Source organism: Etheostoma cragini, chromosome 6 (assembly GCF_013103735.1).
Source record: "Etheostoma cragini isolate CJK2018 chromosome 6, CSU_Ecrag_1.0, whole genome shotgun sequence".
Classification (NCBI taxonomy): Eukaryota; Metazoa; Chordata; class Actinopteri; order Perciformes; family Percidae; genus Etheostoma; species Etheostoma cragini.
In genome coordinates, this window is record NC_048412.1 from 14,859,824 (window position 1) to 14,887,105 (window position 27,282).

A 27,282-nucleotide genomic window follows, 5' to 3' on the forward strand; every position below is an offset into this window, starting at 1 on the left:
CATAAATCCATATTAGAGCTACATTTAAAAAAAGAGACAAATAATGGGTGTGCTTCAGTTTTTAGTTTGACAACCTAACCAATGTCTTCTTAGAATGACTATTAAAAAAATATTCCTTCTTGGAAAATTTAACAAGCCCGATAGTTTCAATACAAAACAAAGGGGAAAATTACTGCCTCATGGAACAGTGAAACGGGGGAAGGTCTGCTTTACCAACAACTGCTGGCCACTTTGAAGAGAGACATACCTGGGTTTCACAAACATGCCCTGGAAATATGAATCTAACTAAGACATTTTTGAAAACCACCATTAAGAGCCAGTCATGCATCCCTATAGCATGAGTGTGTCAAGGTGGAGTGGGATTGTCTGGCAAACCTACAGTACCCTCTATTCCTGATAGGATAAAAAGGTGTTTTGGCTCAAAGCACTACAGAGGATGAACCATCTTTTGGCACAAAGAATGTGAAGCGTTCAGCTGCCTTATTTAGCCAAAGCAAGCCATCATGTCACAGAGCGTAAAAACGGAAGAAAGGCAGAGACTTAGCCAAGATAGTGATCCAAAGCTATAAAAAAACGATGTCAACAAAACATACCTTGAAGTAATAATGAAAAAAATATTTGTGGTATGAGGATGGCAAGAAGTGTGCCCCTGCCCCAACACTCACATTGTTTCAGAGGGGAGAGGAAGCACATGCTGTGGGATAAGAGAGTCTCTATAACATGTATTAAGTAGGGAATTGTTGAAGGTGGATATATAGCACCTCTTGTTACTCCAATAAGTGGGCGAGTTATCCAAAGACTAAATCCAGATTAATGCAATCTGAAACTAAGTGCATAAATTTGACATTGTCAAACATGACAAGATACAGAATGAGAGGTTTACCTTGGCCACTTTCTAATCTCAGCTACATTAGATCAAATTCCAACAATATTGGCTGAAACAGCCTTGCTCACACTACTGACACACTCTGATATACACCGTTTAGTGGTTATTATCACCGTATTTTATCCACTTTCTCCATTTTTTTTCTCACAGGTATGCCGCGTGTGTGTGTGTGTGTGTGTGTATGTGTGTGTGTGTGAGAGTGAGTGCTTTATCATGCAATTGTTTGTGTGTCTCCCAGGATGATACAGGCAAGAGATTCCTGGCAGTCTTTACAAGGAAAGTAATTACATATGGGACTGGGACTGAGACATTACAGTAAGTAATATTGAAATATAAATGATTCAATAAAACATGGACAAAAATGGTAAATTAAATATACTATAGCTTTTAGCAGCTTAGTTTTTCCTTGGTTATGGTTTGTTGCTGATCTGTGTAAACTTGGTGTCTTCACCATCCCAACCCCTAGAGGTCTCTGTCTAGTATTTTTTCCTCCAAGCTTTACTGTGCATGAGAAGTAGAGTTAACAGGTTTAACTATTCCAACAAGACGGGAGGACGGTGTAATAAAGCCTGAGGAAAAAAAAGAGAGAAGGACCTTGGTCTCTGTAATGCAGGGGGTAAAATTTACGCATGGCTGGATCTTTATCTATGGAGGCACAAGTGTGAAGGAAAACAGCTTTTGCATAATTTTAGTCAATGTGATGACATTGTGGCACTGGTATTTCAACCTTTTCCCCCAAATAAGCAAATACAAAATATTAAATGGCTCCTTTCCACTTGTATTTGCATACTTTTGCAGATATGCAAATAAAAAAAACAATGAATGTTTCATAGGCTGCATATTTGCTGGGTATTTTTCTTATTTTCCACAATCTAAGTTTACTACAATTTAGTGCTTTAATATAAGGTTATTTCCAGTAAGGTTAACTTATGGAAACTCACTGCTATATTTACTTTAATAATAATAAAGTTTATTGTCACAACTGGGGATGGATTTTGCTGCCAATTAGGTTTAGGATATTGCAAAACCCTTTTATTTTCCCAAAGCTTATTCCCAGAACAAAGTCACTGAACAACAATTGTTAAACACAAAATAACTTGGCTCAGATATGCAACAAAAGCTGGCTGGTTTGGACTCTCTTTACACGGTGCATGACCACACATACCTTTGCAGTATAGTTTGCATGCAGCTGTGGGTGTACTGCAGGGTGTAGCCTTGATGCCTTTCAAAACAGTGAATTTCATAGTTGGAGGGATTTTTTTGTGCCCCACTGGGCTTGTACAGACACCATGATGGATTGTAAATCTTAGAGCTCACCTCATTTGTCTTTCATCTTGATTGACCATGGCCTAACCGTAAAATCAACCAGATTTAAGAGCCAAATCTTGAAAATAATATTTATGACTTCACAAGAACCACATATAAGTCTGTTCATCTACCCACCACCTCCGTAAGGCAGAGAAAAAAATAGAATAATGCTGAGTGTGGGGGGGGTTCTGGGTCTGCGTAAGGCAAGATTTCAACAGGCCAAAGCCCTGCATGATCACACCGTAACAAGTTCAGACACCTTAGCCTAACACTCTGGTACCAGATTCAAGCCGTTTGATGTTTTCAGATTAAGCAACTCCATTCCTCTGGTCCTCCCCCTCTTTCGCACCCCTTCAACTTCCACTCTGTTTTGACCCTGTGCCAGTTTCGCCAAAACCTTTTCACGCACACCTGGTAGTGGTTAGGCTCACAGAATAAAGCTCCTGAGCACTGCTGTAGAAGACAGGAAAAACTTGACAAAAAAGCACTCTCATTAACAATTATTAGCTTTATTCTGTATTTCTCAGTATAGTTTAATGCACTGGCCGTTGCACACTTTATTTTACACATCTAATGTTTTATCTAGCTACTTTGTATGTTTGTGTGTGGTACATTTGAACCAAAGATAAGTGCAGCAAACTTTAGTAAGTCTAAATGTTTCCAAGTCAGGAAGTGTCATGTAGTGTAGGGATGCAAATGCATAATTTTGTATTTTTCAAAACATCTTCTAAAAAAATAACAGTCATAAAATAGGTTTGACCCACATTCAGAGGGTAGTATTCTTTGATAAAAATACACAGGGGTTGGTTATCACAGAGCAAGGGTGAGGTTCTTGTTAAAGTTTGCTACACCTGATGTGGGGTGTTTGAGAGTTAAAATACTTTACCATAGGTGGAGTAGGATGTGCGTGTGTGTGTGTGTGTGTGTTTGTGTGTGTGCATGCATGCAGCATTGGGGTCCCATTTCCCAGCTGCTTTATCAAAGGCTTAATGGATGCTTTAACTTCACTGATTTAGATCAAATTTCACCACTCAGGGGACTTAAAATGAGTCTTGTTGAAGATTCCAGGAACCTCCCTCACGATGTAAGACTAGTATCATCGAGTATACAATAGATACGGAAATGAAAACAACTTCATAATGCCAGTGTTTAATCTTTACAAATATGTTCTTGCAAAATCCTTGCTGTTCCCAAGGCTGCAGTGGTGTCTGACTGGACTATGCTTGGCTCTGATCTGGTTCAGATAAATGAGGAACTTTGGAAATGCTGGACCATCCAGCTGGATTCCATAAAGGCCTCAAAGCAGCCTTTGCACTATGCAAAAGCCACGGGATTTAACCAGCGGACAACGTAGCCTCTATATATTCTAAATATTACATGATTAGAAAGAGTGGAAGTTAGATAAACAGAGGAGAATATACCACACAATTACAGACTTACAAACACAAGCTGTGTTTGGACTGAGAACAATGGCGGCTTGTAAATGAATGCTATGATTTGCATACTATTGTATGCATAAAAAAGGAAGAAAAAACGCATTTTGCTCAATGACTAAAACAAACATCGAAACATTCCTAATGGCATCCAGAGGAGGAAACAGGCATGTTTGTTTACAATGTTTGGGAAATGGTTGTGCTATTTCATTTGGTCTCCTTAAAGTGGACTGATGATATGTTTGGGTCGGGAAGATTTGACTTTTTTACTTTTCTGTTAAGGTTTTTCTACATTTTCCATGATTCAATAAAAAGAGGATTGATAACTATACTATAATGCACCACATTACAACCAGCTTACAAAAGTAGACTAGCTCACGTTAAAATGAAAGCTTCAAAAATAGTTCTTCTCATCTGTTCAACACAAGCATGTTTGCTGCTGGAAGAGTTGTGAAATTGAAAAATGATTGTGCATCAGAAAATGGGGAAACTTTTCATGTACCATGTGTAGAACATACAATGTAGCAAAGATATACAGTGAGCTTTCCTTATGGAATCACTTCTGCAGTGTGTTTATGGAAAAATGCATGCATATTTTAAATAAAGGGGACAGTATATTCTTCAGAAAAGCTTGAAGGATGGTTAAAAGCTCTCTCCCCCGACACCTTGACAAAGTTGGATTGGATGGGATTGAATGCTTAGATCTCCGAAAACTGATGATCCAGCTCCATTCCGTGATTGATAAGCTGTACTGAGGTAAGAAAGTAAGCTGGGTGTGAACTGCTCTGATGAGTAACGAAGTATTGGACAAATTAAAACTGTACTTGATGTTGGCGCTAGTTAAGAGATCACATAGGTTAATGCAATGCTCTCTGAGGGGACATAAACACAAATTTCAAGCCAATCCATTCTCTAGTTGTTTAAGGAAATGTAACCAAAAAAAAAGTCAATACACAATTTCCTGGGAAACCATGAAATAGTTCAAATATTTCAGTCTGGACTAATGTTGCTAAAAATTAACATTTTATACATGAAAATGTGATAGAATATTACTTTAGAGAGATAAAGAGCAAGATAAACTGTAAATAATAAATGCCCATTGACAACGTTGTCTCAAACCCTGGTAAAGTCAATAATCTGAACCACAAACCACCACTTACTCTTCTACTGTACTATAATCAGATAGACTTGCATTGAATCTGAATATATATTACAACATATTGGTTAATGGCAAAAACATTTTTTTGTAATCTTTTTGAACTATTATTTATTCTTTTATGGGGGGAAAACAGTCAAATATAGAAAAATATAATTTGTAAATGAACAAAGGTCAAAATGATCTTCTCCCTTTGAACTATGAACTGAATGCATCACCAATATTTTAACAATTAACAACCTATCAGCATCTGGTACCGATTCAAGCTTAGCACATAAATTGGAAAAAGCTGGTAACGTTGTCTCACTGGAACAGCAGGTCCATGCCACTGGCTTTCTGCTTCAAACAGTGACCTTTGCCTCCCTGATATCAACAGTTCCTAGAGCTGGGCCGCCTCATCAAGAGCTAATTGTCTCCTTTAAGAAAATACACTATGTTTGAGGATCCACAGGGGGAAGCCCCCCCTCCCACCTCTCTGGCCCAGTGCAACAGTAAGTCATTTGTTACCAACATGTCAGTAAGCCCTTGGCTCTTCCAAATCTTATTCCCAACACTTTAAAGGATTGATTGAAATAGCTTTGATTGAAACAGCCCGAGACTGCCAGGATTGTAATTCTACAGTCCTACTTTTTTTTCTTTATTTGGTGTCGAACGCAGAGGAGATAATCTAATTTTAATACGAGCCCAATGTGTTCTGCAACCAACAAACTGCAACATTATGTCATGCCAACCTGTCTGATTTAGAAATAATTCACATGTTAAGAATAGCCAAATATACAAAGGTCACAGACTTAAAATCTGATCTGAAACTGGAGAAGTGTCAGGAGCATTCCACAGACTGCTGAGTTTGAATTAGAGAGACTTATTCTGGAAGGCTGCCCTACATGCATGTGTCACCTCTTTCAATGTAGTCTCAATGCAATCAACAGGAAGGTTGTAGACACGCATTATATTAAAACTGTATTTCTAACATACTGTGCATTGAATACCCTAAAAAACTCCATGGTTAGCCCTTGACATGGATAATTTGTTTTTTTACCCTTTTATCCTAATGTTAACACAGCTACTTGAAGCCACAAAATGTCTCTACATCTTAGACTTTCCCTGAAACAAGCGTTTACATAAAAATAAAGAAAACTGTCTCCCCTGCTGTCCATGTCAAAATGTGTATACTTGCAGCAGAGTGAACACTTTGTGTTAGCATTGCGGGAGAGCAAGTCTGTACTTAACATGTTGTTTTTAGCTAGTCTTAATGTCTTCCATGTCTGGGCCCATTTGTCTCCTGACTGACTGGGCCACATCAGTGGGGAATGAGGAGGAGAAAAGTGAAGTCTGCATGTGTGTGATGTGTGTGACAGCTGCAGGCCTGGTTCACAGGGCCACCGGCCACACCAGCCGACAAACCCTCAACTGTAATTAGTTGATCCATGGTGAGATTTTTGTTTGCTCTTTAATATACATTGTCTATGTAACATAAATATGAATGTAAACGTATGCAGCAAGTACTAAAACAACATTATTTAAAAACATAACTCAGTAAAAAAAGACAGCAAAGATAGGCGTTGGCTGTAAGTGCTTACTGGAGTTTGAGGTGATCCATGTCAGTGTGTTTGACACTGAGGTCAGGCTGAGTCCTCCACTGTTTATTCAAACTGCCAAGCAGAGAGCTGGTACAGGTGATTGACCCCTGGACCTGAAACTCTTATTTCCCTGCTTCCTTCTTCTATGTTTACTGATACTGTCAGATACTGTAAATCAGAAAACCTTTCAATACATGTATAGTTGCAAGTAGTTATAGTGCAGATTTATTGTTAACACATTCACCTTATCCAAAAGTCATGTGTGTTAAAAACAACAACAACATTCATCCATTTCTTTTTATATTTGCTCATCTTGTTCAAAATTGAGTGGGATGGAGCCTGTCCCAGAATGCACTGGGTGAAAAGCAGTAAAACAGCCTGAACAGGTGGCTAGTGCATCTATAATGCAGACAGAGAAACACAGTTACACTCACATTCACACCTGTGAGTATTTTAGAGTTCCCCCATTTATCTGACCCATATTCCTGCTCCCAGAGGAGATCCACACAAACACAGGGTGACCATGCACCGGCCAGACTTGGTTGGGATCAATCACTGTACGTTTTTTTTTGCAAGTCAAAAGTGGTGATGCCATGTTGTCATTACAGAAGCTGTTAATTACAGTTTATTTTGTAAATACTAATAGGTAAATGTTTAAAACAACTGGGTGTTTTAGTGTTTACAAGAAAGCCCTGGTAACGGTTACAGGACATATGACATTGTATACACTTTCCCGTTCAAGTGAATGAGAAAGCGTGTCTAAACTTTTGACTGGTACTGTTTATTAGCGGATGACAGTTTTTTGGGCCTCCCGCAGGTTACGTTATTCCCGCAGTACGGTAGTCAAGAGTGAGATTACTCTTGGTAAAGTGATAGGGACGGATAGAGCATTGAAATTAACGGGAGCGGGAAGGAATCCGAAGATTTGCGAGGCATTTCTTTTTAGAATTCTTTTTTTAATAAATATGAAATTACACAGTGTCATTATTGAATCATAGAGACAAGGGGAAGTTAAGGCTATAATAGGCCTATGTGTGTAGTTAACTCAGCTGCAAAATCCGGTAATAGATCGCTATCTTTGGTTTGTCTGAATTCCTGTCAGGTCTACACGGCAAAACTGAAACATGCATTGTTGCTACGCCACCTGGGTGAATTAAATGGTGTGATATCCAACTGTTTAAACAACATGGATGGAGTAAGACGTAGAAAAAGGTGGGCAAACAACGACAATGCAGGATACTATTTTAAAAATCAGCAACAGAGGAGACAACGGATAGAAGGAAAGACACAATTCCAGTCTCTTTCCAGACTCATTAAATTGGAACAAAAAACAGAGCCTGATCACTTGCTTAGACAACATAAGGAATGAAACAGGAGTGGGACAGGATTTGGGAGTCTTTCTCTCAGGATCTTGCAGAACAGGATTGGAGTATGTTGGTGGGCTCTGGGTGTGATGGAAGCAACAATTGATTCCTGTGTCACCCTCTACTGTATATGAACATTGATACCTCACATAACCTCAGGAGCCAAAGTCCAGTGTTCAGGGATCTAAACCCAAATGTAATGCCTTTTTTCAGATACTTGTTTTACCTAAAGTACCTCACATGCTCTCCTTACTATACAGGCCTAGATAGTACTGCCTACTGTAGCATTCTTTCTGTACATAACATGGATGGAAATCCCCAACTTGGGTTGTTTGATTAGGTCAAAACTTTTATTTTATAACCATCAGAATCTTTTCAATCATACCCTCCATTCAATATGATTTAACCACTAACCACGGAGCCACTGCGCCAAACCCTGAAGATCCAAAAATAGCAAATAGAAAGACATCTTGCCACTATGAACTAAAATGGGAGACCAGCCAATTTGTCCGTCCTGTCACATTGATGTGCATGCCCAGTACAGCAAAACACCAGAAAATGTAGCAATGAAAGGGAAAATGAGAATATAATCGTTAAAAAATAAAGATATATATTTGTTTGACAAGAATACACTGTTCATAAGATCATCCAACAGAGATCAAGAGAAAATTACAGCTTTGTATATTCTTCAGTGCATGGAAAGATACCAAATATGTCCACAACAGCAATTTGTGACCACAACAGTAGAACAAACAATAAAATGAGTTAAAAAAATACTAACATCATATTCCTTACATCTTACTGACATATTCAAAACCCCAAACAACAGCAATAAACGTTCAGGGAGCCACATGTGAATTCACTTTTGTTTGATTTGTTGGAGGCTCTACTCGTTGCCAAAACGGCCATCGTAGCTGACAGTTTTTTGCTACAGAGATGCAAAGAAGTTTGTTTGCTGGCAGTTATGTGTTTGTTTTTCAAACTGTTATCTCTTGATTATCAATAATCTGTCACTTATATTGTCCTTGTTTAAGAGATTAGATATTTGAAATCAGATTTTTTTATTGCTGGGTGTGGAGTCTGAGTTTTTGTCCTATGGTCTCCCCTCCGGACACCGTTAACTTTTCCAAACAGCTGCATCGACTAAAGCAAGAATAAAATGTATCTTATAATACTGTGAGCCATGGGACATAATCATCTGATTCCACTGACCCATATTTTTATACTGTTGCATTGTTTTGTGAAATACAAGGGTAAGGGATTTATTTTCTGTCTTCATTTGTTCACATCTGTCCATCACAAACTAAAACCATAGATGTTTTTAATGATTCAAATTTGAAGGGGAATGTATCATCACTGCAGTGCTAAAAACACAAATATAAGTAACACATCTGTGGCCGGCTAGCCTAGAGGTGGACTGCATCATCCCTAGGTGACGCGTGTTCACTTTTACCTTGTGTTTTTGCTGTAGTCAAGGTGATGACCTGATAATGAGAGTAACTGGAATTGCAACATGGAATGATGTTTCCTTTGAAGTAACTAAATTACATATAAAATAAAAAAAACGTTATAAAGGTAGTGTGCAAAGGTTAGTCACATTTTGAATGCCAATTACCAGTGTGGGTCAGCAAGAGGTTTGACAATCAGAACTTTAATATGTGAGTTTTCAAAGGAACTTAATCAGGCACCAGAGAGGTGTGTCCAAAAAGCATTTAATAATCAGTCACTAAACAGCCCAAATTATGTTTTGTGGCAAGAGGAATCTTCTAAAAATAAAAAATACTTAAGCGATGAGTCAAAAAGTTGGTCTAAAATGTGTTGTTGACTTTGCAAAAATGATATTCACAGCTGTGCAGCCATTTAAGAATCACTCACTGTAGGTCTGTATCCAAGGTTAGCATGCAATGACATATTCTGGCACCACAGAATACTGGAAAAAGTAATATGGTGTGATAAGTTGTTTTCCCCCTTTCTCTACATGTAACCTGGTGGATCTGTAGCCATCTCATGCCAAGCATTAGGTCTGTTGTTAGCTCTGCATAGTGGTGTAACGCCAAGAAATATGAAGCGTTTTAACAGGCCCAGGTGCAACTTTTGATGCAGAAAGAGCCTCGAGATCATGCGTTTCCAACCCAGGGTAACCAGTTGTTTTCGACCCATTGTTTCAGAATCTGTGTGCTGCCTGGTATAATTTACGATAAATCCTTGCACACGGATAGCACAGAGTTGTAGCAGGTTATAGGGCACGATATAGTTACGTTTATAAGCCTAAATCAAGGTAACCTGTTGTTTTGGAGTATTTAGACAATTAGTCATTCATGGCCTACGACAGAGAAAACCAAAGTAGCCTAATGTCCTGGAAGATAATGAGATTATTGATAGTGTAGTGGATAGCAAAGCGGTCTTGTATGTTGTTATTTTTGCTGAGGAGGGTTCAAATCCAGCGCAACAAGGCGCACCCTAATTTCTTTTAAAACATACATGTTTTCAGCGGTATAATGTTGTAGTAATGTAATGCTCAGATATTCAGTTCAGTACAGTTTATTTTGAGGTGCGACATGCAAAGGCCAGTAAAATGTTTATGAATATGTAGCAAATCAGTCGTGGGTAGCAGCGTCTGGACAGGCTCGGAAAACAGTAGTAGTATCAAACAAATAAGTGAAATAAAATCAGGGGTTCTAACAAAAGTGGGATAAAAAAGAGGCATGTGAATTTCCAAAATGAAAGACAGGTCCCAACTGCTTATCCCTGCTCTCCTCTTGACTAAAATTCCTTGGACATCCTGTAAAGCCATCAACCTGACTTCCCCTCATGTTGCAATTTAATGGGTGGTGGAATACTGCAGTATCACAGCCAGGCACTGAGAAAACACTACCTAACTTAAGGCATGAATAGCAGTGTAAGCAACTCTGCACTACAACTTTGCAAAAGTAAAAATGGAGATAAATGGTATGTTACATAATACTAAATAATATAAAAAAGTAAGATTTAAGCATTAATATGAGGTCCTACCCTGTACAGCAATGGATTGCAGGAAATAATAAGCAATTATTCCATGACATCACAACTCCTTCATTTGTATACTATACATGGAATTGCACAACTCTTCATGATCTATTATTGGTTAAATTACTTGCTAAACTTAGAGCATGCTTCCAAACTAATCAGTTGGAAAGAGCTGATGCAGTTAGAACATGCTCTATGTATGTGAGAGGAAAGTGAGACCTGTCTACACTTAGAATATATGTGGGTTAGATCAAAAAATAAATTAGCACCATTGCAAACACGCTTAATGAGTCACCAGCTGAGCAGTTAAAACAGACCGGGGTTACGCTAAATATAATCACAAGCACAAGAAATAAAAATACAGTATGTCGAATTAGACATATGTGGCACACGGCAAGTGGTGAAGTCTCCAAACCACAATCTCCCCCTGCTGATGCTCAGCTCTACCCTAAAAGGCAAATACTGTAACATATGACAAAGCCCTTCTGTTAATATTCAGGTCACTCTTTCATTACAACTATTTATCTATCTGAGAATATCTGCTGTGTTATGAGCACAGCTGATGTGTGATATTTTAGTCATGCAATTAGATGACACAGGGTGCTTGGTCTGGTGGTGATAAGAATAAAAGTCACATTTGATTGCGTACGTCTTGCATTTCAAATAAGTCCTCCAAGAAAGGATGAAACCTTGTGGCATTAAAGGACAGTGGTGCAAATAAATAACAGGTTATTTATAAATAGTTTTTGAAATGCTCAAATTAAACATACAATATAACATCACAAGTTAGTTAAGCCCAGAGGAAACAAAATTGAATACTTTTGAGGTTTTGTTTAATCAAAGTAATTGGGTTTCAATTTTGGCAGCTAATTTGTCATTTGTTAATATTTTCATTAACTACATGATAAATTGTAAATGTGAAACTTGTCAAAGTAACTTTAAAACCATGTGTTCCTATTCCCATTTGTGAATGTAGAGCAGAATCTGTATATTAGGTTTCGTAGTATGTTGCCAAAGAACGTTGGATTGCTACACAGATCTGTGTCTATTACATGAAAAGTTATGTAATATCTTATATGTATGGCAGGGCGATACATTATACGATAATACCCATAAATAATAAGATTAAGTGAAGACCACAATAAAATATTCAGGTATGTTGTGCCTGGGGTAGAAACTGATAGCAGTCACTTGAGAAATAAACATAGAAGAAAGCGAATTGAACAGTATACTATGGTTCACTTAATTATACAATGTCCTTTCATCCGCTTCCAATTGGAATGCACAGCCAGCTCCAGTTCAAAAAGTATGAAATTGTGTAAAAATAATGAGATAAACTCTTGCATCAAAAGAAAACAGTATATTTGATGAGAAACTGTCCCTTCCTGAAAGCCTTATGAATGTTCCATTATACCAGAGCCTTCTGTTTGCCAAGTCCGGAAATGGCCATGCTGTTTTGATGAGACAAACATCCATAGAAATTCAGCATTTCCGCAGGGTGCTAATTTATCACGCCCCGCCACAACATGCACGATGTATAGGAGGCTATCCAATCTCCTGCTGGCTATTGGGGGTCATTATGAAGAGACAAATCAGAGCAATATAGACAGGGGGAATCAGATGGATTCCTGCATTAAGTGGATGAGGCCCTCCTCACTACAAGACTTTGGTTACACTACAGCCTACTACACATATGGAGCTCTTTGTTCTACATTCCCTCAGTTTTTCATGACAAAAATAGATATTATCTACCGGTTTCTTTAACTCATCTTCATTCTGGTGTAGCACAATGTCTCCATCTTTCCTTAGTAGTAGTAAGCCCAGGATGTCTAGCTGACACTGGACTCTATGCTCCTGGGTTTTTGTGGACTAAACACTTTCCAAAGATAACACGGGCCAAAGATTTCCACTCACGGGCAGGCTGAGGCCCTGCTGAGGCAGCCTGTCTGATGGGGAACAGACAAAAAAGAGCTGGCTCAAGACATCCAATAAGATCCATAGCACTGTACTACGTGATATACCTTCAAGGTCTGTAGTTAGATACTCTGGATGAGAGAAACAGGGGCCAGCCTTGTAAGAAGAGTGTGCTCAAAGGAGAACAATATTAATGTCATTAAATACTTAAATGCAAACATTGTATAAAACTTTACTAATTTCTCCTGTTCTCCAAACTCACTGTTTCACGTAGATGTACATGTCTGTGATATAATGTCTCTTTTTTGTTATTCTAAAGTAAATTGAGATTGCCAGGAAAGACTTGTCCCTCTGAAAGGGTCGGCGTGGTGGTGAGCATAGTCACACACCACATGACGCCTAAGCAGGGGTACATTCCTCCATGTCTTTATCTCTCCCTCTAAAACCATCTTTCTCGATTAAGAAACGGGGGGCCAAAAAAGTGGTTACACGCAAAAAATATGGGGCAGCAGATTAATGCAAAATAATCCATAAGAAAACCTGACATATGTGAAATGTCTCAGACTGAGAATTAAATTCCATCCTCATCATGTAAATCATTTCTCATATTAGGGAACTTTCCACAAGAAGACATATACAAAATAAAAATTCCGCTTAACATATTTTTTCTGTGTTCCAATGACAAATAAAATGAGAAAATAGTTGAAGGTTTTACTATTGCCAAACATTACCATTACCTAACAGAATCTCTCTAAGAGGAGAAAGTATCTACAGTATGTTCAAAAGGTAATGTCTTGGAAGGAATTAAAGGCAACCCATGCCAAACTGTCTCTTTAAAATATTTTCTTTCCAACTCTGCCTTTGTAAACATCACAGAAGAAGGCAGAGGACCAAAATGATGTTATGGCTTGAGTATTCAATGTAGCTTACAGGAGCTGGGATTGTGTCTTTTCTCCATAAATCATTTAATGGTGACAGGAGGTGGTCCTCTAGTCACTCAGCCAGCCCCCACCGGCTGACCTCAGGGTTTACAGCTTCCCTCAAATGTCAACCCAAACCAAAAAGGGGTGCAGCCAGCTCCCATAGTAGAAGCTATTGAGGTCAAACAGGCCTGTGCCAAAGCAGCCCTTTCATCCTGTAGCATTTACAGGATCAGCATCCTAGAACACAGTCATCAAAGACAGAGAGAGAGAGAGAGAGAGAGAGAGAGAGAGAGACTGTATGTGCGTGTGTGTGTGTGTGTTTGTGTGTGTGAGAGAGGGGCTCATGTGTGCAGCTCATGTGTAGGAGGGTGTGGGATAATCCTGGTGAGTTGTGGGGTTCCAGATGGCCCAGAGGGTTAGACAGGGGTAACCCCAGTTGACCCTGGCTCTATGCTGTCAGAAGTAGGAGATCTACCCCTAGCTTGTCAAGGAAACCAGGACAATGTGGCATGTCTCTCATGTAAGACAGTACCTGAAAAGAGCTGGAGTTGTCCCTTTGTGTCTTTTTATTATGAAAGCATAAATCAGGAAAACTCAGTTGTCATGAAATGGCTGTGCATCAAGAACACTCTTCTGTTTGTACAAGTTTTAAATGTCAAAATGGCAGTAAGTAGTCATGCCAAAAATGTTCATATCCAAAACTCTTATCGTTGTATGCCAAGTTTAAATAAAATACCAGTTGTATATGTTCCAATAAAGGGAAATGATAACCTAGTATCTGTCTCAGGACAAGCCTCGGCAGAAGTGTATGTCTGGTTGGCAGGTTGAGCTCTAACACTTCCCCTAAATGCGGAGACACAAATGTCTTAGATGGCAGCACATGGCAGGGTGGTGGTCTCCTTTAGTGTCATTTTAGGTAGTCAAGTAGTTCCAGAAGATTGCAACAGCTGACAGGTCAAAGTCTAATTTTACTGATCGGTATGAAGTGGAGGGGAAATTCTTGAAACTATGTAAATACATTGATGTGTTCCAACATCCAGGTAAGGACTAAAGACAAGTTTTGACATTGAGGTTTTTGGATATCTAAAGATGCTTCTTTGAATTAAAACTGTTATATTTTCTTCCAGAGAGGATGACAAAACGGGAGATTACTGAGTGTACACAGACTTGTTGAAGGTACCTTACAATTGTGAGGAAAATAAAGTTACTGTGTTGTAACTCTTTTTTACTGCGCTATTGTGTATATTCTCCCTCAATGGGCACTAAACACACACCAAAAAGCATGAAATCTTGCCCCAACAATAGAATGATTTATAACAGATAAAACATGCGGTAGTATACTCACTGGCACACTTTTATTTTGGTGTACTACACATAGATTCTGCACTGTATGAGAGTTTGTCTGTTTTGACCATTAGGATAAATATGGGATTGGTTGTAAAAATCTGCCTAGGACCATAAACATTTTCATTAAACATTTATGTGGCTGAAATCTAGCTGGTCAGATCAAAATGTGATAATGTATTTCTGTAATGTGTTGGACCTCTCTCGCCTTTGACAGGGTCTCATAGGGACAAGTGTGGACTTCACATACATAGAAAGCATTGTTGAGTCAGTTACAAAATGTTGTGCTAGAAAGAGCACATCCCCCTCTTTATGCTAAATGATAATGAGTTTACACGCCTTTTTTTGTGTGTTGTGACTGAATAATAAGTAATAAATAATAAGGCTGGAACAAGGTTACAAGTGCCATTAATGTGTAAATGTCTCACATTGTCAGCTGTGTTGCATCAGAAAAACACCTGACACTGATCATCCCCTCAGACTTGTAGATCCTGTAGACTTCAATTTTTAAGTAAACACAGAACCTAGCGGTCTGATGTTTCCCTACACGGATGAACAAAAGAAATCATACTCTTACTTCCTCCATGACTCCCTTCCAACACAGCTGGCCCTGTTGCCTGCCATAGTAGGCTGTGCTCAGCTGCAGGAGGGGAAAAAGTTAGAGGGGAGTCTGGGGCTAATATGTGGTTCAAAATGACACATAAGATTGCATTATTTGCATGAAGTAGCCAAACTAAAACTAAAATGATTGCATTCATAAAGTGCAACAAAAATGACTCGCTATCTTTGCCACAGAAGGTCACCAGTGGTCTACAAATGGCATAAAGTTGATGGTCGTATGGATGGTCGTAAAGTTGTATGGCTTCTGCACTTTCTGCTAACCTTATCTGCCATATGGTCCATCCATCCATCCATCTTTGTCCGCTTATCCGGAATCGGGTCGCGGGGGGAGCAGCTCCAGCAGGGGACTCCAAATTTCCCTTTCCTGAGCCACATCAACCAGCTCCAACTGAGGGATCCGAGGCATTCCCAGGCCAGGTTGGAGAAATAATCCCCCCACCCAGTCATGAGTCTTCCCCGAGGCCTCCTTCCAGCTGAATGTGCCTGGAACCCCTCCCTAGGGAGGCGCCCAGGTGGCATCCGTACCAGATGCCCGGAGTGTAAATCTCCTCCGTTGTTCCACAACCAGGAGGGAACCCGCATTGTTCCTCTTCAAGCCGAGGTTTGACTATCGGCCAAACACTCCTTTCCAGCACCTTGGCTTAGACTTTACCAGGGAGGCTGAGAAGTGTGATACCCCTGCAATTGGCACACACCATCCGATCCCACTTTTTGAAGAGGGGAACCACCACCGCGGTCTGCCATTCTCTAGGCACCGTCCCAAACCTTCCCGCAATGTTGAAGAGGCGTGTCAACCAAGACAGGTTATCCACACCCAGAGCTTTCAGCATTTCTGGACGGATCTCATCAATCCCTGGGGCTTTGCAACTGCCACTACCTCAGCGACTTCCTCCAGGGAAATTGACAACAATCCCCCATCATCCTCATGCACTGCCTCTACCATAGTACAGTGGGGCTCAAAAGTTTGGGCACCACACGTAAAAAGTTGTAATAATGTGCATAAAGAAGCCAAGAAAAGATGTAAAAATCTCCAAAAGGCATCAGATGACAGATACACAAAAAGTTAGATTTTATTTCCATCATTTACACTGCTCTTTTAAGGTGTATCCATAGATTTTCAATTATGTTGAGTTCAGGAGATTGTGAAGGCCATGGCAAAACCTTCAGTTCACGCCTTTTTGATGTAATCCACCATGATGTTTGAGGTGTGTTTAGGAACATTATCCATTTGTTGACTCTTTAACTTCAGCTTTTTCACAGATGGCATCAAGTAAACGTCAAATTCAAATTTGGTGAGATTATATTGAATCCATTTTTCCTTCTACTCGTGAAATGTTCCCTGTGCCACTGGCTGCTATACAACCCCAAAGCATGACTGATCCACCCCCATGCCTAACAGTTGGACGGAGGTTCATGGAATTCTGTGCCCTTTCTTCTCCAAACATACCTTTGCTCATTCCGGCCAAAAAGTTCTATTTCAACCTCCTTGGTCCACAGAACTTGTTTCCACAATGCATCAAGCTTGTCTATATGTTCATTTGCAAACTTCAAACACTGATTTTTGTGGTGAGGATGTAGAAGAGGTTTTCTTCTGATGACTCTTCCATGAAGACCATATTTGTACAAGTATCTCTTTATAGTGGAATGGTGTACCACAACTCCAGTGTCTGCCAGGTCTTTCTGGATGGATCATGCAGTCAAACGTGGGTTTTGACTTGTTTTTCTCACAATCCTGTGAGCTGTTCTGTCAGATTTGTTTCTTGGTCTTCCAGATCTTGCTTTAACTTCCACTGTTTCTGATGACTGCCATTTCTTAATGACATTCCGAACAGAGGATATTGGCATCTGAAAACCCTTTCCTATCTTCTTATAGCCTTCTCCTGCTTTGTGAGCGTCAAGTATTTTCAGTTTCAGTTTTCTAGACAAATGCTTAGAAGAACCCATGGTGCTGATTGTTGGTGCAAGGTCAGATGAGTCTGGGCATTTAAACCTAAAGATTGACATCACCTGGTCTTTCCAGACAATGATTGAGAACAATCCATGACGCTGTTAGGTCTCAGCTTTCCAAAGGGGGCGGTGCCCGCTATAAACTCTGCAGGGTGCCCAAACTTTTGCAGACATAATTTTTTTGTTTTCTGTTATTTTGAAAGTTTAAATGATGGAAATAAAATCTAACTTTTTGTGACATATTATACTTATATTCACCTGGGTGCCCAAACTTTTGAGCCCCACTGTATTACCTGGATTCAGGACTTCCTCAAAGTTTTACCTTCCACCGCCCTATTACCTCCTCAGTTGAGGTCAACAGCGTCTTCCCATCTTTACTGTACACAGCTTGGATGGTTCCCCTGCTTTCTTCTCCTGAGGTCAACTCTCTGCCTCTCTTGAGGGAGGAAGTAAAAAGCTACTTATGTTGATTGCCTTTACCAATACAGATCCAGCATCATGTTTATTTATTTCCAGCAGACACTGGATCTAATACTGTCCCTTGTTTTCCAAAATTTCATACTGGATTTAGGTCTGTGGGTGATAGACGACTAATCCTGATGTATGTTCCTTTTTATTTTACTGGTGCAGGCTTCAGCTGAGTTTTTATGTTTTATATTAGCTTGTTAGACTTGTTGGATTGCATTATATTTCAAGCCAGTCCCGTTTACTCCCTAACCCCAACCTCTGAAAAGAAAAAGAAAAAAAGAAAAGACGGTAATATAATGCAAAGAAGAACAATGCAATGTATTTTATTGAACAGATGTGTGTATATGTTGTCCAACCCCTGTATTTAGTATTTGTGTGTGTGTGAACAGCAAATTCTGAATGAAACCCTATACGGCCTCTCTTAGCTTTGTGTTGAACCTCGCTAATACAAAAGGCATTCATCGTAGAAAAAGCAGAGAGAACAGCCACTGATGTCATAGAATTCTGAGGTCCAGACACTGGGAGAGATTCAAACATTTTTCACATTTCCAAACACAGAGATTAAAGGCTTATACATGGGCTTTTATCTTATAAACAAGAGGTCTAAGCAAAACATTTTAGGGCTTTGTGTGTTTAATGATCCTTAAGTGACCACTGAGAAAACCACCATACAACACATATGAATAGATCTGAATGGATCACAACAATGCCTGACATATTCACTGAAAGATGAGACTTAACTTTACACAGCTTTAACCACAACAATGATGTAAACATGGCTCGCCTTCCTCACAACGTCAGGAGACATCACTTATGGTTTATACCAATAGTGATTTTCACTCCTCTTTATAATCCAGACTAAGCAAAATGAGACAATGTTTCTTTTAGGCTCACCACGGAGTAAGATTGGGTAATCTGTTTGTTCAAATGTAGTTAGTGCTGAATTTCAGTTTTTTTCCCATACATAATTTAACAAGTCCTTGTTGAATTTAAGAACATTTTAAACTTGCAAATGTCCTCATCTCCATCAACACTATCAGTCCGAAAACTTAATTCATGTGTTCAAATGCTTGACACTAGTGTTTTGCATTTGCAAGACACTTTGCTACCATGTAAGACATGGAATTCAGACAGACACTCTGAATCCTCTTGTAACCTGCAGTTCAGATAGAGCTATCCCAACTGCCCGACGTGCCTGAACCGATTAAGTAGGCTCTTAGCCGACATTCACACAAGGCAATGAGGCCTCTCTTTTTTCTCTATCTACTGTATGGCTCTTTTCTTCGGCTTCAAAAAAATGTAACAAAGGTTGTCCAATCTTCTCCTGCTGCAGCCACTCTGAGTCGTCCCCTTCAGAGCCCTGAGTGGGCTGCAAGAGGAGATTCTCCTGGTGCTTGAGCTCTTTTTTTCAACCGGGCTCTCCAATTAGTCAACCATGTCTGGGATGGAGGTCAGAGGATCGCGTCTTTCAGCTTCAGTCTGGGCAGCCTTAATCAAAGGCCAAGTTAGAACACTCACTTTTGTCATTTTGATTCCTTGAAATGTACTTCAAATTTGATTAAAATGTGCTTTAATTGCCTCACTGTAGACAGCATCCTCCTTTGTGATCTTATATCTGTAAAATATGAATCCTTAAATTCTCATTCCAGATTCATAAGTATCAACTGCATCACATTCTCTAGTTTGTTTTTCATTTTACAGAATCCCTCCTACACCTAAAAGTGAATTGAAATTAAATGAATGCCTTGTTGTAAAGTTGACAGTGCAAAGGGTATCCTGTTTCTTTAAATATACAATACAGTACTTATCCCACTTCTTCCCTGGACTTGAGCTTACATCAGCTCTAAAAATAACAACCATAGTTGTTCCTTGGCCTTGAACATGTTACTAGTCGATAGAAAGAAACAGATATCTAGCTAATATTTACAATGGCTCACAATATGGTCTACAATATCAATAATCATTCCACAGCTGTGTATCATGCCTCCTCCTTTGGGTGGTTACACTGTTTTGAACCAGAACACGACTGGATGGCTCTCAAATCATTAACACATCACCACAAAACGCCACATACTTTCTACCTTTGCCAAATGGCTCTTGATGAATATGCCTGACGTTTCTCTTGGCCCCCAGCCAGTCACCACAACACAACACAATGTGAAACATGGGAAGCCACAGGTGTCCAAGAGCTACAGCACAGAGTAGAGTCATGGAGATAGATAAAATGATGTCTAACGCCATGATTTAAAGCAGCTACTGTTTACCTGATAAAATAGAAACATAGAATCTGCAAGGTTGCACTGACTACATCATCACATTCCCCTAGGGCATGAGAAGCTGGCAAGTCAGAGGATGCAGAAGCAGAAAGAGGTGGAAGACAGGGGGACACTACTGTCCCTGTGTCTTTCAGTTTGTTAAAGAGCAGAGGAAAGAGAGCATGGCAGCTGCCACAACGGTGACAGATTCTCCACACCAAAACAATGCTATGAAAGAAATCTCTATACCAGTTTTCAAGAATGTGTAAAAGATTTAAGTATCCAATTTACGCACTGCAAAAACAAAGCTGTTCAAAAATGACTGTCACATTCCCCTAAGCAGGTCATGTCTATCTTTATTTTCCTAGCTGATGTCAGCTTAAGAACTAAATCGATCCCAGTGCATGAATGTAACCAAAAATCCAATAAATCCTCCCTCAAAGCAAAACAGCAATGGTAAATGATTCAAAGCTAGCCAGCTGTAGCAACACTACTTGAGCCAAGGTGAGAGAAGAAATAACAACGCTGTTTCAGTGAACATTATATGAGTGACAGACAGTTACTGTAACGACAAACAGAAAAAATGAAATATTTTGGTACTCTTAAGCATTTCTCATATTCTCCTCATAGATGCAGAGAGGGAAAGAGACGTTTCCTTACAAAGACATCAAAGTGGAAGGAAAGAAAAGGAGGCTGCATGACATGTGAGGGAGGATGTGAGATGGAATTCCATGGCATACTAGGATTTGGCTAAAGGCCAGTGGGGTACTACGTTTAAGGTTAGGGTTTTTTCTTGTCAATACTGACACTCAAATGCCCATTTAGTATAACCACAAATCCCAAAGTCAAATAAGACAAAATGATGAATTACGCTGAACTGCTAAATGTTTAGAGATAGATGGCAGTGGTGGCTTATAGACATATTGCATAGAGGCACATTTAGCAGAGCATAACAGGCATACAAAACAATAAAATTACCAGAGTAGCAGGTGAAATGTGATTGGCTACAAAGCTAAATTAATTTAAGCTCAAAATCAAATCAAATCTGGTTTAGCCCTGAAATGATTAGACAAGAAAGCGCTTATTTGATAACAAACATAACATAACAATTTCTTTTTGAAAAAATTCCAAATGTTTTCAAACATTCATGTCAGGATTAGTTGTTTTTTTGTCTTATTAAAGAGTGCCTGAATATTTCACCATTTAATGAAATTTGAAAGACCAAACAATTAATCAATTTATCAGGAAAACAATCTTTAGATTAATTGATAATGAAAACAATTGTTGATTGCAGCCCTAAACTAGTAATATTAAACATAATGGCATTCAAATCAGTCAGTATTGCCTACAACCAAGGAGATAAATGAAGACACATTCATATATGTTTTCTTAGTCTACTCCTCTTCGCTCTCCCTCCATTAAGGATACAGAGAGAGGCTAAACACCGGCTGTGCAGAAAATGTACCATAAACAATTCTCTGCAGACATCAAATAAATGTTGGTTTGAGCAAAAACAAACACAGATTCCTTCTAAATTGTCCTTCATTGAGCAGGCAGCTGTTTATAGTCTGTGGCTACTGAGGTTACACACCTGTCCACTTTAACAAGGACTGCTCCAGTCTTACAGCAGTGGTAAACCCCAGAGGGCTCTAGTTCACATGGCATCCCCTCTTAGTGGTCCAACTGATATGTCATGATGCGCCACTTTGAAAAACTATATTTTGTTACGAGTTGACTGTTGTAAATGGAATTAAAGCCCAATTTTAAACCAATCATTGCGTTTTTTCTGACAGGAGTTTGGCTAGTTGCCAGCACTGAATGGAAAAGAATAAAAAAGACAGAATATCATTATGTATTGCACTGATACTCAATGATGTGGCCATTCAGTAGGACCCCTATTCACAGGAAAACCGTTTTGTCCCTTGGTCAGGCTGCACGCTCAAACTTCTCTCTCTACCCTGTTACAACAGCAAGAAAAAATTCCTCTCCTTTTGGATGAAAACATAGACAGCTCTCTTCACTTTTGGACGGGTGAAGAGCAGCGCTGAGAGGCCTTTCAACTGGAACCAGATGGCTTTTTAATATGTGCATGCCTTTGCAGGAGTGTTCATGTGATGTGAGCATATGAGTGTGCTCATACAAATTAATGTCACAGGAGTCTAAAACCTTGTACAGTATGTGAAGCAAATCTGCAAAAAGATCCAACAATAAGCTCTAATCCAACCAAAAAATGGAAAAAGTTGCATTTTGGTTGAGAGGGCCCAGGGAAAAAATTAGGGGAAACATGGTCCATTATGGTCGCCCATAAATACATAAATAAAGAATTAACCTAAACTACATTGTTATGTCTTTGCATGGGGTTGTTGGGCTCACAGCCAAACAGAAAGTATATAAAAACAGACCTAGGGAAAGTGTGAGGTGAGGGATACCATCAAACCTTCCACTGATCTAGTTTGACTCTCAGCTGTGATTTAAAAAGCAAGACCCACTGCACTCCACTTCCATCCTGAGATGTTTTCTGCCTCAGAATTCTCCTCTTTGGCCCGGTGTTGTTTAGGGTGGCATCCTGGGGTGATGATCCCATTTTAGGGTCTTGTCATGTGAAGTCAAAGAGGCCATTTGATCATCCTCGGTGTCTCGTGGGTGCCACATGATATGAATTTTTTAATTATTCCCCGCTTGATTGGCACTCTCCAGTCATAAAAACATATGTAGATATTTGAATTATTGCTTTATTGTGACTCAAAAGTGTGATTCTGTACGGAGGATCCTCAGTGTTTGTACTAATCCAAAGGTGCATTGTGACAGAGCTATAATACAGTTACTAATAACCAGATACAAATGTCAAATAAATGTAATAATAGCTTTTTCACATTTTCCCAGAGTAAATTGTATCTGTCACAGAGTACTGGATATGAGCCATAACCTTGAGTAACTTTGCTTTTTACAAAAGTGTAGCAGGTATTTAAAGCTGATCTTCTTTTCAATATGCAGGTGAATTACCAGTACTGGAATTGTTTTTAATGTCTATTCACAGAACTGTTGATGGCTTTGTACAGATCTGGCAGAGTGTGAGGAAAGGCAAATACTGTGGTTGGGAGCACCATGTTATCCTGCAGGTTATTGTTTTAAGTCAATGTGCTGACACCCAACCCCCCCCCCTCCCCCCCAACACACACACACACAAGTACAGTTGACACACACACACACATAATTATACACTAATTAGATAAACCAACAGTGAAAAGCCCCCATTTAGCTGTGTACATCTCCATGCAACTACATTGCTAGCTGCCAGGAACTCATCTTCCAACACGATTTGCAGAGGGATAATTGTATTTAGAATTTACTGCTTATCGTCTTCCATCTTAAGAACCACAGAGTTTTCAGTTGTCAAACTAAAGATCAAAACTACCAATTTGACAAAGTTTTAGTGCAAAAATGCAAGTTAACAGCGGTCACAATGAATCATGTGCTGAGCCCGGATTATAAGAGGTCGTAAAAAACAAGGCAGATAATCCAATAAGAATGTGTCAACTCTTATTACAGCTGTCACTTCTCAGCTGAGATCAGTGTGTTGACAGATGAACCTTCTCTTAAAGGGGAGTACCAACTATCTTCAATGAATAATGACCTGCTGTAAACAAAAAAATAAGTTTGTACCACCCGCTAATCTATGATTGATGAAGAGCTGGCTCTATATAAAATAATTAGTTTGACTGCGACAGAGTTCAAGATGATTTTCTGCACATCAAGGCAATTTTTCTGGATTGCAGAGTAGTAGTTGATAGATCTGTCACATCAAATGTTAGTCTAGCAAGTCATAAATGTATTTAATTGCCAGAGGAGCAGTTTCTGACTGAACATCTGTCAGTCAGTGCTGATGATTACAAAACATATGTGGCATTTGTTACTTCTTAACTTGGTATCCCCATTTAAACATCCAGCAGCCCATACTAGTCTCTCTTACTGTCTTTATATTCTCCATACACCATCACATCACGGCAACTCAGGCAACCTTAGAAAACAAAATGGCACAAAAAAGAGGACCTTCTTTATTGTACTTGCAAACAATACTAAAATAAGCACAGGCTTGCTTAAATCAGACCCTCGCTACCACATCTAGTACACCAACAACAATAACAGCCCAGCAATTTAAACAGGCTGTGGCCAATGCTAACACGCAGAGAGGGATGAGTTGAGTTTATTTTCTAAATCCCAGCCTGGTCAAACAAATATAAACAAAGATCACCACTTACTGGTCATCTTTTGACAAAAACGCAACCATTTAAAAGTAAATTTAAAGTTTTTTCTCCACGAAAAGACGAAAGGACTGATGCATATATGCAGTACTGTTTAACATACAGACAAATGTCCATGGAGCTTCATACCATGAATCCATACTCGGCAGAACACCCAGGAATAAATATTTGTATGGTGCCTGATGGTATAAAGAGCCTGGACTGCTTCATTGTGTGACTAAAACAAATCACTGTGCCAGAGGTAGATCGTAAAAAGCAGTTTAATAAACCATTAGCTCTTCGGGTGAGCACTTTCCTTCCTTTACTGACTCTGATGCTTAGATTTCCGCCTGGTCCAGCAGAACCATATGTATGTGGCAGCTAATGACTATGATTATGGAAGCCTGGATTAGGTCTTGCTGTGGTTTATGACACATGCAATTCAACATACCCAAACATACACAAAGATTGAAAGCTATCCCTGGGATGTGTACATTTGTAGACACTCTAAAAACAGAAAATATAAACAAAGTTCTTAATTAAAACTTCAAAAACATGCTAGGGGTTTTCCACATAATAGTTCTACATGACACAGATTACATACATGATTGTAACCAATTTATTACTCATGTTAATAAAGTGGGGATAAACTAAATATCTTGACAACGTGGGTGTGCTAATTTAGCAATCAATCATGTGAGGATACATTCAAAATGTGACACTAAACAAATCACATCCAAACGGCACTGGTGATGTTTGATACAAGTATCCTTTGACCTAAAGCTACTGGAACATAAGAGTGGTACTATTAGTTTAAGCTCGTCCGACTAAAACAAAAGCCACTCTGATGCCTATATGTACATTTTTTGCTAGCTATTCTCCGAAGGCAAAAGGCAAAAGAGTATGGCCACAAAAAATAATCACTGACAATGAGGGGGCTTCTCTTTGGGGGCCATTTTGGTCTTTCTAAACTGACAGCAGGGAAATGCTCAATATAGAGCAAGTGCACAGTGTAAAGAATACTGTGCCATTTGTCTTTGGAAGACTAATGAATTATCTCCTGTGTGGAGCGGGGAAATCACCCAGTAATTCTGCACTCAGGGGCTTCGAGGTAAGCCCTCTAGTCAGATAAAATTAGGATCAAATGTCTGGACAAGTAAACAGTAACAGTAACCACCTCGCCTAGAAGAAATAAATCAGCTAGCCATGTGGGCAGTCACTGAGGGAGACTAGAGGAGGGCAACAGGTGGCTGTCAACTTAGAGAGAAAGAGGGTCATCATCCACTTAGAGTAAAGCAGCATGTCTGTCTGCCACTCCCCAGGCTCCGCTAAGCTAAGCAAAGCACCAGCAGGAGGAGAGAATGAGGTGAAGCCAGTTCAGAGTAGTGTTGAAAATGTTTAGCCATGTTCAGTCCGTTACCTGGTAATCAGGCAAAGACTGAATATGTCGTTTAGGTATCCGGTGTAATAAAACCAGGAAGCATCTCTCCACAATTATCAAAGTTTAAAAAGACAGCATATGACAAAATCTGATAGGTTTACTGTATCCATTACATAATTATAGTGTCAAGAGCATGAAAGAGAAATCCTCTTTGTAATCAACATGTGCAAACTAGACCTGATCAAGAACAAACGAATGCCGTCTTTCTCATTTCTCTTGTGTGTCTCACCATTAGTTTATGAGCTATCAAACATGACAGAACAATCTCAGTAAAAGATCAGCCAGAGTTTGCAAACCTTTCCATGGCACGTCACGCATCAGCAGGTTGAATAAATGACCAGAGACGACTATCAGAGATAGTTCTCAGATCGTAGTTACTTCATTCAAATGTCTGGTCCTTTAGTTAACTTCTACTGCAATAGTGAGTTACGGCCAATTTTAAAATCAGACAATTTACAGCCTAATAGTTTTTCCAGGCACTGGGTTATTTTTTACACTTGAAGCCTGTGTAGGAGGCACTGTGTGTAACTTTACAAGGGCTGTGTATTAAGTTCTTAAATTATGCATACATTTAACAAAGTTGCAAAACCATTAACACCCATTCATCAGTTAGGCTGAATGTGAAAAAGATGTGGGAAAGGGAACTCCAAAATTTGTACTGCACATTGTAGTTAGTAAAAGCTGAGGCAGTTAGCATCCTTAGTTTAATAAAAACCCAGTCTCTGATAAGCACGTTGTGTGTGTGTGTGTGTGTGTGTGTGTGTGTGTGTGTGTGTGTGTATACTGTATGTGTTCACACACATGCCACACGCATGCAAGTTTGCAAATGTTTTCACTCTGCTCTTTGTGCTGGTTCCCTTACATTACCCAAAGACACCAGGAGGGTGAATAAAACAAAGTGACAGAACACAGTAAGTCCAAAAACAAGACATATTTTCAGGTTTTGCTCTGCGCCATTGGTCTGTTTCTTAGGGTGTTACTGAAATGGTGTTAATTCTGGCTCAAATTAATATTCTAGGTTATTTCTCAAACCTGCCACTGTGCAAGTTTAAACAAGGACCTCCATAAAGTAATCCACTGGTAAATGAGATAATTAAAGCTCATACCTCACTGGTGATATAGACCAAGACAGACAAACATATCGTTAGAAAATCATAAAGTGAGATGTGACGAATGTACAGTTTGGATTACAGTTAATTACTCACCAATACAGGCATGAACTCGGACGGACAGCTGCGTTCGAAGAATAACGCTGTGTTTCTTGCCTCTTCTGATAAGAAAAAAGACAAATGGAGAAAAAGAGAAATGTTACTGGACATTAAGCCATGTATGATTATTTAAATATGTGTGTGTGCGTGTGTGTGTGTGTTTGGGGTGGTACACATGCAACTGTAT

General features: G+C 39.3%; 1 protein-coding gene across 5 annotated transcripts in view; it reads right to left on the reverse strand.

The window, feature by feature from the left end:
* fhod3b (formin homology 2 domain containing 3b) overlaps positions 1–27,282 on the reverse strand; it is a 92,377-nt gene that overhangs the window by 52,104 nt on the left and 12,991 nt on the right. For all 5 annotated transcript variants that reach the window (XM_034875472.1, XM_034875471.1, XM_034875473.1 and 2 more), the window contains exon 3: positions 27,093–27,157. In XM_034875472.1, coding sequence (XP_034731363.1) covers positions 27,093–27,157 — 65 coding nt within the window. The remainder of the gene's footprint in view (positions 1–27,092; positions 27,158–27,282) is intronic.